Source organism: Wyeomyia smithii, chromosome 2 (genome assembly GCF_029784165.1).
Source record: "Wyeomyia smithii strain HCP4-BCI-WySm-NY-G18 chromosome 2, ASM2978416v1, whole genome shotgun sequence".
Lineage (NCBI taxonomy): Eukaryota > Metazoa > Arthropoda > Insecta > Diptera > Culicidae > Wyeomyia > Wyeomyia smithii.
The window spans coordinates 261,960,217-261,973,479 of record NC_073695.1 but is presented as its reverse complement, the minus strand read 5'-3'; the positions used below and the strand labels follow the sequence as shown (position 1 = coordinate 261,973,479).

General features: G+C 38.6%; 2 protein-coding genes across 2 annotated transcripts; both read right to left on the bottom strand.

The window, feature by feature from the left end:
• Positions 1 to 8,742: 8,742 nt before the first annotated feature.
• LOC129724316 (uncharacterized) lies at positions 8,743 to 10,286 on the bottom strand. The gene has a single exon (XM_055679074.1). It carries the CDS (start codon positions 10,284 to 10,286, stop codon positions 8,784 to 8,786), a length of 1,503 nt encoding a protein of 500 aa, XP_055535049.1. The 3' UTR covers positions 8,743 to 8,783.
• Positions 10,287 to 10,772: 486 nt separating this feature from the next.
• LOC129723244 (serendipity locus protein alpha-like) lies at positions 10,773 to 13,263 on the bottom strand. The gene is made up of 5 exons (XM_055677337.1): positions 13,086 to 13,263; positions 12,844 to 13,023; positions 12,126 to 12,780; positions 11,163 to 12,068; positions 10,773 to 11,104 (listed from the first exon to the last, which is right to left on the bottom strand). Exons 1-5 carry the CDS (start codon positions 13,227 to 13,229, stop codon positions 10,923 to 10,925), a joined length of 2,067 nt encoding a protein of 688 aa, XP_055533312.1. The 5' UTR covers positions 13,230 to 13,263; the 3' UTR covers positions 10,773 to 10,922.

The following is a 13,263-nucleotide window of genomic DNA, read 5'->3' as shown; positions in this document are numbered from 1 at the left end:
TATTATGAAACAGCTAACGAAAAAAAAAATTTGGCTGATGGCCAGCGATTCCCCACTGTGCAATGATGTAAAATTTAAAAAATTTTTAAATGATATAAAATTTTAAAAAATCACGTTTCACTCAGGAAATTACACTCTTTTAGCTAACATATGAAAATCAGAAATCCGTGAATAACCAAACAACCCAATTCATAGAGGAAGGAGATATCTGGAATAACCAGTAATGAGAACGATGGTTTATCAGAGATGTTACGGATGAGATGCGGATGCGGTTATGTGATTACGGATGCTGATGTGGATGGGGATTTCTATTTTCATGCGATCGATAATCGATCTGTCATCGCAAAAGTAAGCAAACGTAAATAAGAAGTACGGAAAACAGCAGACACCCGGGCGATACCACAAAAGATCAATGTTTCTGGTCACAGTGAGTGGTCCATGCAGGAATAAAAAAAACTCAGGGTGACTATTCAAGTTTATTTTGAACTGATTTAAGTTACGACTATCATATGACCCGATGCGGAACAGAGTGAACTAAAGACCATTTTTTTCAAAAATGAATTTTTTGCATAAACCGCATCTATTCAAAAAGCTTAAATTGGGAAATAAAGAAAATTTCCCAAAATCGATCTTTAAGGCTGATTTATACCGTGTTGAAATTTCGTCCGAAACAGAATGGCCATTCTAAATCTTAAAACTTAAAAGGATCAGACTTAAACTGGTTCCCGCTAAAATTCTTACCAGTAATTGAAACAATTTAGCTTCGCTTTTGCTAACGAGAATCTTGAACAAAAATTGTTTTTTGTTAAGAAACACGTAGAGTTTAATAAAGTTGAAAATATCTATTACACTGGTCGACAAAAGTGAAAAAAGTTGTCCCTAAGCTTAAATAAGTACCCTAGAAATATTATAGCTTTTTAACCTACTCATTTTGGTGCCCCTGATTAACGCAGAAGTGCGTCAAAAGGCCGCAGAGTATTTGCCCGCCGTGTTCGTCGTTTTTCCCTTTACCTAAGGGAAAAGTTTATTGAATTCTCTAAAAACTTGAGGCATTTCCGAAACGTCTAGGGGCACCAAAATTCACAGGAACAGTGTTGAGCATGAGCATGAGCATGATTGACCGCCCGCGGTTGCTACTCCGTTATTGCCAGATCAGCAGTAATTACACAGAGAACCAATAGATGATGCTTGGGACCAACATGCATCCTCAATGTGTAAAAAATGGTGATCTTAATATGTTTATCAGGCAATACCAGCGCCTGCCGCATCCGAATGCAGGTCAAAGAAGGAGTTTGTATAGGAAAATGTTGACGTGATACTCGCTTTATGGAAGCCGAGAACACCTCTGCACTTCCACGAGAAATCACTGGGATGTTGGAGAAAGGGCAAGGTATACAGCAGGGTTCGTTTTGGTGAACGATGCGCTGATTTCGAGCGTCGGGTTCTTTACAACAAGTGTCGCGCCATTGAGTTCATTACATCCGCCACGATATTCATAATGCGATTCGAGCTTATTCAGTTTGAAAATGTAACACAGCAACAATAAATCGTACGCAAGGACACTGGATCTTTGACCGAATCGAGACAACTTCAAATGATCGGATATCTCCTCTTAAGGTGATCCTCTTTATACCGAAAGCTATTGCGCGTTGTTGATCTATCTGAAGATAGGCCTCTTGAAATGTATAAACGCGGAGTCTCTCTAGGTTCGGTCAACCGGATATTTTCTATATAACAGATCGACTAACGACGTCTCTCGTATTCACTTCGTCTGCTCTAAAAAAACGATCCCGCGAAAAACACACCTGAAAAACGGAATATAAAAATGATGCGCGCTTATTACGGAAACGAACCATGAGTATCTTTCTTGCCAAACACCGCGATCCTCTGCGTACGCCGCGCGTGAAGTAGCCTTTACCACTTGTAGCAACCAGCTATTTGTCAATCTCGAGTACACGTTGGCCGCGATTCTTTGGAAGGTATACATCGCGTTTTCTTTAGTCACGATATTTATCGACCGAACGAAATCTTCGGTGAGACATGAACAAGCATCTGGGTAAACTCCGCGAAATCACTTAATTTCGAAAACGTTCATATGAGCAAAACTCTCCCGAACCGGAAACGCGGTTTACACCGAAGCATTACGCACGACCGCTATTTTTCCTTCTACCGACGCAGACGCTCGGGGATACGACATTTCGATGTGAATGTTACCTATTTAATAGAAAAATTGGCAAAGTTTCATGCATACAAAGCCTTAATTATTTAAAAACGAAATTATCCATATTGACCAATATATAGTCTCAAGTTATTAACAAAATGCCGAACCAGTCATAATTGGAACGTATTATATAAAACATCTGCCCAAAAGCTATAAAAATCGAAAAAGTGAAGCATAAGATTTTGGCTATCATTACTGCACCATCAATGACATTGGTAAATAGTGTGCAGTTTATAGAAAACCCTGCTTTTTAAATTTCAGTTCCAGGTCTATTTTCGTACAATAATAAAGATCTTTCGTGATCTTTCCCATATTTTCCATTACATTATAGAAAAGTTATTGGTACCCATCTTTAACATCGACAACCGCCTCCCATCGATAACACCGCTAAAGTTCTAGTGTCAACGACAACCATTGATATGTCGCAGGTGGCACAAAGCATGTGAACCACCTCCCGCACCTGAAAATCATCATATAGGAAAATTATCAACTGCTTCACCAACATACTATTTTCATAGGTGATTTTAAGGAAACGAAGCAAAAATACTATTTGAATTGTATATATAAAAACCCATACGAAGCGGTATAATGTAGAATTAAAACGATGAATCCGCGCGCAGTTATTTTTCCATAAAAAAGGTTACTTATCTTGCGTAGCATACGAGCTATTTTCTCCATTCCTTCCACTCAAATCCTGAAGCCCTACTAGTTTTTTTTTTATTGTCAACGTTTTTGTTGATATACGGCGTACAAAATGCGGGCACCGAGTCACAAAATGTGCTAGGCCGACCAAGAATTCAAATATTTGTCTATTACTAATCCAGAATATCCTCGAGAAAGCAAACGCGGTTCTTTGAAAGGCATATATCGCGTAGTCATTCGATTAAACACGATATTTATCGACTGAACGAAATCTACTTCGATTCGCGATGTATTAATATAGTTTGCGCGAGCAGATTCCGGCTAAACGGTGATGATGAGACAGATATTATCAAATATCTGGGTTCATTTTGCGAAATCGTTACACTCCAAAAATCCATATATCAGCAAAACTCACCCGGGTTGAATACGCGTTTTCAACGAAACGTAACGAACGACCGCTTCAATCTTTCTGGCCGACACAGACGTGCAGGAACCCGGCGTTTATGTCGATTTTCTCTACTCGACGTACGAATCGCCTATAAAATATGAAAATTGGCAATGTTCCATGCATCCAAAGCCTCAAAAATTTAAAAAAAGCAGATATACATATTATACAGAACATAGTCTTAAATTTGTTGACAAACTCATAAATAGAATATATGAAAAATTACATAAAACAACTGCTCAAAAGCTAGTAAAATCAAAAAATCAAAGCATATGATTATGGTAAAACGCATATTCCAAACTCCCACAAACTACACTAACATTTTCTAGACGAAAACAATGCTTGTCAATGAAAGCCTGCGAACTAGGCCGCGCATAACCGTGGTAATCGGGTGAATTGAATAATGTTACACGCTTAGTTCATTACTAATACTAGCACCTTTATAGAGAAACAAAAAAAAACTGTGTACTTATCTGTAGATAGCTCCTAGACTCACATCGCCAAAAAAAAATTCACAGGAACAGTGTTATCAATTAACTGTTTTGAGACACACCTGCTTTGACAAAATATAATCAGATCTGGAATTCTGGTTGGATCAGTTGAATTATTGTTTCGAAACCTTGACTGTAAAAAGTAGAAAATTAAAAGTTAACAATTTCGCAAAACCTTCATGCTAAACACTGTCGAATGCTTTTTCTATGTATAAAGCAGCAACTCCACTTGAACAACCTTCAGATTTATTAGCTCGTGTCATCGTAAATTGGTCGGTGTTATGTCAGACCGGACCAAATCGCAAAATTGAAAAAAAAAACGAGTTAACAATAGTATTGGATAAAGATTTTCTTAAGCTACTTCACACAACAATCAGATTTTATTTATCTCTAAAACAGCAAAAATAACAGCATGATTTTTGTCTGCATGACCAATGAAAAGCGATTACAGTCTTCAGTCAGAATGGACCAAGTGTTTATTTTCAAGGAGACTGCCTTCGGTCAGCTATTGATAAAAGCGAACAAACGGAAGATTTTTCGAGCGTTTTTCCGGATTTCTTTGTATCAGAGAACTCTTTAACTCACCCCCCATCGGAATCTGTAAAGTTTCACGCACTGCCGTGGTTTTGAATGGGTTTTTGGACCGTTTATTGCTGTCACTAACATGACCTGATATCATGCCTTATAGAGTGCAGACAAAGTGAACCATGTGTTAAGCAGAAAAAAGTTGAAATTATCGGAATTTACAGCATCGGTTTGAAGTCAACATAAATGAATTTCAACACTATTAGGCAACTTATCGGAATGCTTCTTTGCCCGTTAGTCAAAAAAGTATACTTTACCAGTAAATGGGGAAAATGTACATGGTCCACTCTGATTGAACACGCAAATGAGAAACGTTAGTCATTTGTGTGGGTGACACAACCTTCCACAATTTCAGAAAGAAGTTTAAGTTACAGTAGTAATACTGACTTAAAACTTGATGATTTTACCAATGAATTATATACTCAGGAGGTTGAAATAAGTGGAAAGTGTATGTTTGTTACTGTTTTATGCAAGCTACCGTAAAACGAGGCGAATAGAAACAGTAGAGCGGATAGAAACAAAACTTACGAACTTGAAAAATGCGATTTTAAGTCTTCGATTACATTTAAAAATCATGTAAAAAATATTTTCTTGGATAGTTCAATAATAAACAAGTCCTGCAAACCCATTTTTGGGTTAGCAGCACTACTGTCGGTTTGTTTAAAAAAATGCAAAATGGGGGCTCAAATTCTGAACGTTTCCGAGTACCAAAAAACTTTGTCTGTGGAAGCCATTCTGCTGCACTTAGAACTTGTTTGTGTGATATACTGGGTCGGTAGTTAAGCATTTCAAGTTTTCACGGTGAATTAAAAGATTGCCGTAAGGTATTCATCACCACGTTACCTATGTTTCATGGAAAACTCGCGGTTCTCAGATTAACGGGGCGAATAGAAACAACGCCGTAGCGGCTATTTTTTGTACCAAAACATGTGGATTTGGGAAATGCTATAATGTTTCATATGTAAAATGATGTTTGGAACATGTTTTGTGCATATCAGCCCATCAAGGTCAGGACTTACCAACAAAAAAGTCCAAAAACGTATTCGCTCCGCCTGTTGCTGTTGAGATTTTACGCAAAAAAAACTGTTTCCTTGTCAAGCGGTTACGAAATATAGATATCGGATGATAGATAAATCGGATGTTACCTTTAGACTTCAATCCAGAAGACAACCACGCTAGTTTCCAAAAACGTGATGAAAGTCTGATTTATCTGCTGCATGATGCTCAACATGGACTTACCCGAGAGATATGAATCAAGGTTTCAGTTCCACCAAGACAAAATGTTCCCGGATGTCGTGTCCTAGATGAAACACCGGAAGATGCCAAACCGGTGGAAATGCTTGACTCAACCCCGAGTCCTTCTGTTCCTAATAAGAGCCTTAATAGAACATATTTATTCATAAGATAACAAACATGAAGTAATAAACCGAACATTTCCACTATTTTGATATTTTATATCGTTTTCTTGCCTCTCATATCAATAAGTATGATGCAATTGTTCTGTTTTCTGCAAATTGAAACTAGAGTTTTCTATCAGAACAAGGAAAACGTATTTTATTGGCGAGTGTTTCTATTCGCCCCATTGCAGGGTGAATAGAAACATGCAACATTTTTTTTTAACAATGAATTACTTATTTTATCAAAATGGACGTTACACACTTAATAAAAGGAGGCAAGACCCATGTTAAAACACTTTTATATTCATTCTATACATTATAGTATTTTTATAGACTGTTTCTATTCGCCCCGTTTTACGGTAATTAGATGTATGCCCGTAGTGAAATTACGAAGCTAAAGGCAACACAAACAATTGTTTAGAGAAGACCTTTCATATTAATACAAGAAGAAGCTGACTCGATTGACATTTAAGTGTGTAAAGCATGTTGTCAATATTTATTCAATATTATTTTCTGATTAATAATGGAGAACCTGTGCCAACTTTTCATGAAGCTGTCCTTGAAGCACTACATCCAAACGTGACAGAAATTCCAGAACCAAAACACGAGGAAACCATCCAGTCCATTATCAATTCAACGGCAATTGTTGCCAAAGTTGCAGAGAAAGTGGATGATTACGAATAACTTAATTGAGTGGATTAACCATATTTTTGTTCCATTAAAACATTCCGCTCCTACCATTGATTTGTTAAAACAAACACAGTTTAAAGTTTATTCAAACTATTTTCAATAATTGTTGATGTAGCAGAAGCTAACCATGTAGATTAAAAACTTTTTGACTGTTCGACGATCAATGGACTAAAATTATTTGTTCAATTGTACAGTCATAATGGACCAAGTCATTAATGATTCTTCTTTGTTTCAATCAGAGTGGACCAAGTACATTTAATCAGTTACAAACCTGTCCTTTTTGAGCTCACGGCACAACTATTTTTTAATTGTCACATTGCATGATACAGTTAGAGAGTTACTCCAACTTATAACATCAAAACTGCGTAAAAATATTGAAAACTTCAAAATTTTCAAAGCAACAAACTTCAAACTCGTTTTTCTCGAAATGATCAAATGATCAAAAATCACTTGGTTCGGTCTGACTTAACACCGACCAATTGATTGGCCGACAACTTGAAACCTCAGCTGGTTTCTTATCCGGCTCTATAATTTGAAAATTTTTGGCACTTATCAATAATATTCATTTTGAAACAATTTCTAAGAATTTCTCAAGAACTGTAATTAAAATGTTCAAAATCCCATCGTCACGAGGTGCTTTTTTACTTTTGAAAATTTTAATAATAGATTGATTCTCATTTAAGTTAGTTTTATCTAATTCTGCTAGTAAGAATTCTGGGGCAGAAATTTGATAACATTTACGAGTGACTTCGTCTTTAATTGGATTAACTATATTTCGTCTTTGAGTTTTTTGTTAATTGATTGCAAGAAAGGCGTCGTACACAAATTATGTAACGCTAAAAGTCTAGATTTCAGATATGGAACATGACAATGGCGATAGTAAAGCTTGCTCAGGCGATGTTAGAAGGTACGTCAATAGTTCGGAAGCAATTGCGAGAAACTGAAGAAAAAAATCTCGTCTAACAACTGGTTATTGGGGGCCGTTCAATTATTACGTAAGCATATTTTTTCATTTTTTTCAAGCTTTTCACAAAACTTAATCACTATTTTTTGATATTTGGGCCACTAAGGTCACTACTGTGGCATTGTCTAACCATTAGGAGCCCTGTACAAGGTATCATCAGATCCCTGAAGTTCATTCCCAGAAAGTTTTACGGTACAACAAAAAGTTCCCGTGCTACTATGCTCTAATCCTTTCCCCGCGGGAATTCAACTGAAATTTAAACTTTGATTGCAGTTTAACAAATATACTTGAAATTTTAAACGATGGAGCTGTTTAAAACGCTTGGAGAACAAATCGATATTTAATTTACAATAGAATTTGTGCATTTGGTTGCTGAGTAAGAAGAATTTGAAGGTTATTTGTCGAGGAAAACCCCCGTGGTCCCCGTGGCTCTGTGGTTAGTGTTGTCGGTCGGCTAGCTCTCCCACACGGTTGTGATATCGGGTTCGATTCCCGATCGAGTCCAGGAACTTTTCGAGCTGGAAATTTTCTCGACTCAGCCCTGGGGCACGGTGTATCGTTGTACTTATCCTACCCATGCAAAATGTGCCAAAAATATCGATAACGGATTCTCTCAACTATAATCTAGTTGATCGAGACCGCTATTAGCCTCAAGGCTAAGCGTGCGATATTGTTGTTATCGAGGAAAACCGTGTCACTCCGCGGGGATAGCGTTAAATAAAGCCTATGCTAAAATGAATACGTTCTTCTAGAGAATTACTTTCCAGGAAAATTCTTCTGCCTGGAACAAATACTTAGCTTGCTGAGTCAAGCACGAGTGCATAGTTTCAGTCAATTAAAAAATGATCGATTAATTTTTGCATATTTTCAACTCATTTGGCATTGATTGGTACTTTCGTTTTCGTGTCGTTCCCAGTAGTCGCCACCCTGAAACTGATTTTGAAACTGACATTAATAATTTTTTGTTGTTATTTTCAGTGAGATAAATAATTCTTACTTTCCAATTTTCAGAAAGTAACAAATAGTAACAAAAGTTTTGTATTTTTACTCATAGAATTAATTAAGTTTCTATAATCTATAGTCTTTCAATCTTTCATTATGAGAATCAACTACTGAACTGATCTCATCTCTAGTCCAGTAGCCAATATTCTTAAATATTTTGCCTAAATTTATAGCTAAAATTGAAAATTGCAGTCAATGCAAATTACAAAAAGACAACTTTCGGTTTATAAAATAATTACCACTCTTTCTAGTATACATATATTTTGTTAAGGAAAATTCGACAATTATCAAACGCCACACTACACATTACATCTTACAACAAAACCAGTCGGGCATCGTTTCCCGCTCACTTAACCTGCACCACGCTGAACACCCGTTGGCTTCCGGCGATCGTCTTCGGGCACGTATTGGGACTGATCGAATGCTTAACCATGTCCCTCAGGGCTGCAGTCGTTTTGGCTCGACTCTTCAGCTGGTCAAAAATGCGTTTCCTGCTGTCCTTGAATCGCTGAAAGCGACTTTCCCGCACCACAATGCGTTCCTTCAGCTGCATCAGCCTGTAGCGCTCTTGCTCCAGCGTTTGCTTGAGATTGTGCGAATGCATTTTCCGTTCCAGTTGATTATCGATCTTCAACCGGCGCCGGTACACCTCGAGAACCTGCTGACGCAGTTCGTCCGCCCGCTGGACGCGTTCCTCCAGATGATCGACCAGCGACTGCCGCCAGATGTCTTTGTCCAGTGTTTTCTCCTCCTGATTGATGGTAGCCTCCTCCATTCGCTTCAATTCGCGGCTTTTCTTCTCGCACTCCTTAATACCTTTTTGAATTTCCAGCGTCTTCAGCAGACTGCTCGAGCGGATATCCTTTTCGGTTATCTCATTCTGGATTTTCTCGATCTGCTGCTGTTCGAGTCGCTCCAGTCGCTGTTTTCGGTTACGAATTTCAATTTGTTCTATATTCCTTTTTTGACGAATTGCTTTTTTATAATTACGTTCCTGTTCATCGAGAAGCGTTTTTCGACACAGTTTCTCCTGCTCCCAACATTGTTTCGCCAGTACCGATTCTTCCAATCGTTCAATCTCTTTGATGCGCTTCAAAACCATACAATGTAAAATTCTTCTATCGTGATCCGTCAGGTCTGCCCCATTTCTGTCTAATATTTCAGTCACTTTCACCGAGTTGAGGCGAGAGCAAATGTTCTGATAGTCCTGGCTGCTTTCACTAAACATACTACCTTTGTAGGTGGACAAATCGCTCGTCGAAAGGCATCTGGGAGCGTTCATTCCAGCCTTCAATAGTCTAGGATTCACTGGGACAACTTTGGACGACATGCTGGAGGTGCTTCTTTTACTCTTTTCTGTTGACACCGGTCGTACCTTCCTGCTTGTTCGACTTTTTCGGTTCGCTTCAATCGAACTCTCCGACACCAAATTGCTGTTGCTATCGAAGTGACACAGTTCTTCACATATTTCTTCGTCGCACCATTTTGGTGGCGATAGCCTAGCCCCAGTTACATTGCAACCATGAGGAGGAGGTGAAAAGTTGTAATTTATGTTAAAATTATAGCTGTAGCAACAGTTATAACTTAGGGGCGATGAATGCTGATCACTGTGTTGGCTGGAACCGATGGCTTCATCCGGGCTGCCAGGGGGCGCTTCCGGAAAGTTAGCGTTGCCGCTACTGTTGTCAGCGTCACTACTGTCGCTGCTGGACCGTTCAAAAGCAATCACCTTCGAAGCCGGCATCGCAGTCGGAACAAAACCATGCGAAAGGACGCTGAAGTCATCCGGTTGACACTCGATTTTGGACAATTTTAGCTTATTTTTAAGCTTTTTCTTCAACTTCAACATTGCGGTACGCAGAACGAACTTCTCTGTTTTGTGTCTCTTTGTCTTCGAATAGTTCGTAAATACAGAATAGCGAACGGAAAACAAAATAATTGTAATACCATCGATCAAACGCTGAAAACGTCGCTAGGGATACCGTGTGTGCAGTTACGCGCGCTTTGCATCGCGTGCGTTCCATTGTGCATAATGGGTGTTTACTCAACCGTTGCAATGAAGGAATCTACGGAGAGATGTGTATCATTAAAACACACATTACAACTGCAAGGATACGCATTTTTACGCACATGGAATTATTTTTCCATCTACAAATTCCCTTACACATCCAAACAATATTGCTTAAGTCCGTATCAAGGGCTTCTATCTGATTTCCGCTATCCATTGCTTTCAACAAAGAAATGTAAAATATTCTGAAGGAGATTTCTTATGACATTTGATAACAATGTTTTATAATTATATTGAATTATATTGTGCTTTTTTTAAAAACCTCTTTTGTAAAAACCTCGAGAATCACTGGATTCTTTATAATCGGCTTATAACTATACCTTTATATTATTTTTTTTTGTCTTCTGGTTAGCCCTACTCGTACATCTTATAATATAGTACACAGTTTAAATTTCAGACAAATTACCTGAAACAGTTTCAAATATCGGTAGTTATATTAATACAAATTCTATTATCGTCCAAAATTGCTATCTCCTCTTTGGTGATAGACTTTTTGGTAACTGGTTTCTCCTCAGTGACATTGCTAGTCGGAGTATCAGGCTCCACATGTTCGTTTTGGGAAAATGTGGTTGAAAGATCATTAAGTTGGTCCAAAATTTCTACAATAAGAAAAAAATCAACTTCTGTTTGGGAAAAGTTCTCGCTAACAGCACAAACCCGTAATCTGAAAGTCGATTTCACTTCGAAAACTGTCAAAAAACTCCGCCGTCTGTTTGTTGTGCTTCCGCTTGAAGATTGCCACCCGCAGGCTATTTCTTCGTTTCCTGCTAGAACATGCTCCTGCCGCCACACCTGCAACGCTTTTTTCCGGAGTTGTTTCCGCGCGCTGACGCAATTGAGCCGTTACATCTGAAAAACTCTTTAACTCTCCGAGTGAAGCAATAGAACCTTGCCGGGAACGACCCTGCCCACGTCGGCTGCGGTACAAAATGCTAGTCATTGAGGGTCGCGGAATGGTGCTAGAAAAGAAATCTTTAACGCTCTGCTCCACAGCTTTTTCCTCGTCGGTTCTAGCCAAATCCGGAATGAGCAGCTGTACTTCGCTTGTATGAGCTGTTGATGCATCTTTCGATTTACCAACACTGATTGTTTGTTGAATTTTTTTCAGTTTTATCAACATTATCCGAAATCTCTTAAGAATACGATCTGTATCAATCGTTGGATCTTCCTTGAAACACTTTACAATAGCCCTACATTCAAGTACCATCGTTTTGAAGTCTTCGAAGTGAATTTTCAGCGGTTCCTCGGCCAACTTCAAATCTGAAAAATTAAATTCCAAATGCTCCCTGAAAACCTCCGCTTGCCGAATCAGTGTCAACGCTTCCGTCACATTGAAACTGCACAGGAGCGAGTCTATGCCACAGTCCAATATCTCCACTAGAGCCAACGCGAAAGCATTACTGTCTATTATCCTTTGAACGTGGTACCGAAGCATGGAAAGTTCGGCAGACCAGTGTTCTTCCAGCAGCTTGGAATGGTGATTACAGGGTACAAAAATGGAGGGAACAAGATAAGAGTCCAAAGCCTCTATCGACGCTAAACAGCTTCTAATCGTTGAAGCAACTGCAATAAACAATACAATTTCATGTACCTTCATTGGGCCGGTTAATCGTTAGTTACCCTTATAATTATCAGCGTAAGATATTGCGAATAATCCTATTTGCATCATCTTATCCACAAGTGAATCAAACTTATCAGTAGCAGAACTGATATCTTCTTCTGGTGCTTCATTCTTCACCAAACTTCTCATGTCTCCAATCAAATTCTGATTTAACTCAGCAAACGTATCGTACACCAGCCGCAGCAGACAGTCATTAACTTGTGCTTCTAGCTGAAAAATAGCGCTTTCTAAAGCACTTGCTTTCAGAAGACGACTCTGGGCGTTTGGTTTATCCTCTCCCTCTACCAGCGCCGATTCCTTTTCCAATGAAATGCATTCCTTCAGCACTTTTTGACTGGCGCCCATTAGCTGAGTTCGTTCCTTCGCATTTAAAACATTACCGAAGGAGAGCGTTTGTGCAACAAGGGCTTCTACAACCGATCTTATCTTTGCCGTTTCCATCATAGCTTCAGCATCTTGCTGTGCTTGATTGATTTCGTGCTTACTTTCAAAAGCAACCGTAAGAGGTTCGACCAAACTGAGTGCCAAATCGAGAAAGTTAACAAAATTTGATTCCATTGTGTTTTCACGCTCTACAGAATCTGAATCCTCTGACAAAGCTTTCAGCTTCGCCATACACCAAACTATCCTGTCCAGAAAACATTGCCGAGTTGACTAGAAGCATGATTGATTTTATGTCGAAATGAAATTTAAGTTGAACTATTTGAAATACTTTACCGATAAAACACATTGTTTTTCGCATTCAACCATCAACGTCTGCTCCAAACACCGAATGCATACCACTATTTGTGACAAACAGAGAAATGTAATTTTCATAACACCAACATTGTTGCACGCTTCAAATACTATAAATTTGTGCAAGACCCGAAAAAGTTTGAAGAAATCTCCACAAACCGTCTGAAATTACAGTTGGGCAATGGTAACTCAAAAATAGGCAAATACTTCGTCTCGTTACTCACATTAAGCCAGTCGATTCCACTTTGTTTCGAACACATATAACCACGATACAGTTTCTCCTGTATCAGCTGCAGAATTTCCTGTAATTCTGGAATCATTTTAAGTTGAAATCCAACGATTGCCACCCCTGCCATACAAATAATCATGCATGGAAAACTAAACAAACGGTTACGAACTGAA

Bases quoted from the DNA above. Each gene is read 5' to 3' on its own strand.
- LOC129724316 (XM_055679074.1), bottom strand. From the start codon at position 10,286: ATGTTGAAGTTGAAGAAAAAGCTTAAAAATAAGCTAAAATTGTCCAAA.
- LOC129723244 (XM_055677337.1), bottom strand. From the start codon at position 13,229: ATGATTATTTGTATGGCAGGGGTGGCAATCGTTGGATTTCAACTTAAA. The intron at 13,024-13,085 runs GTGAGTAACGAG...CTGTAATTTCAG, and splicing joins GTGGAATCGACTGGCTTAAT to ACGGTTTGTGGAGATTTCTT. The intron at 11,105-11,162 runs GTTTGTGCTGTT...TTCTTATTGTAG, and splicing joins AATCGACTTTCAGATTACGG to AAATTTTGGACCAACTTAAT.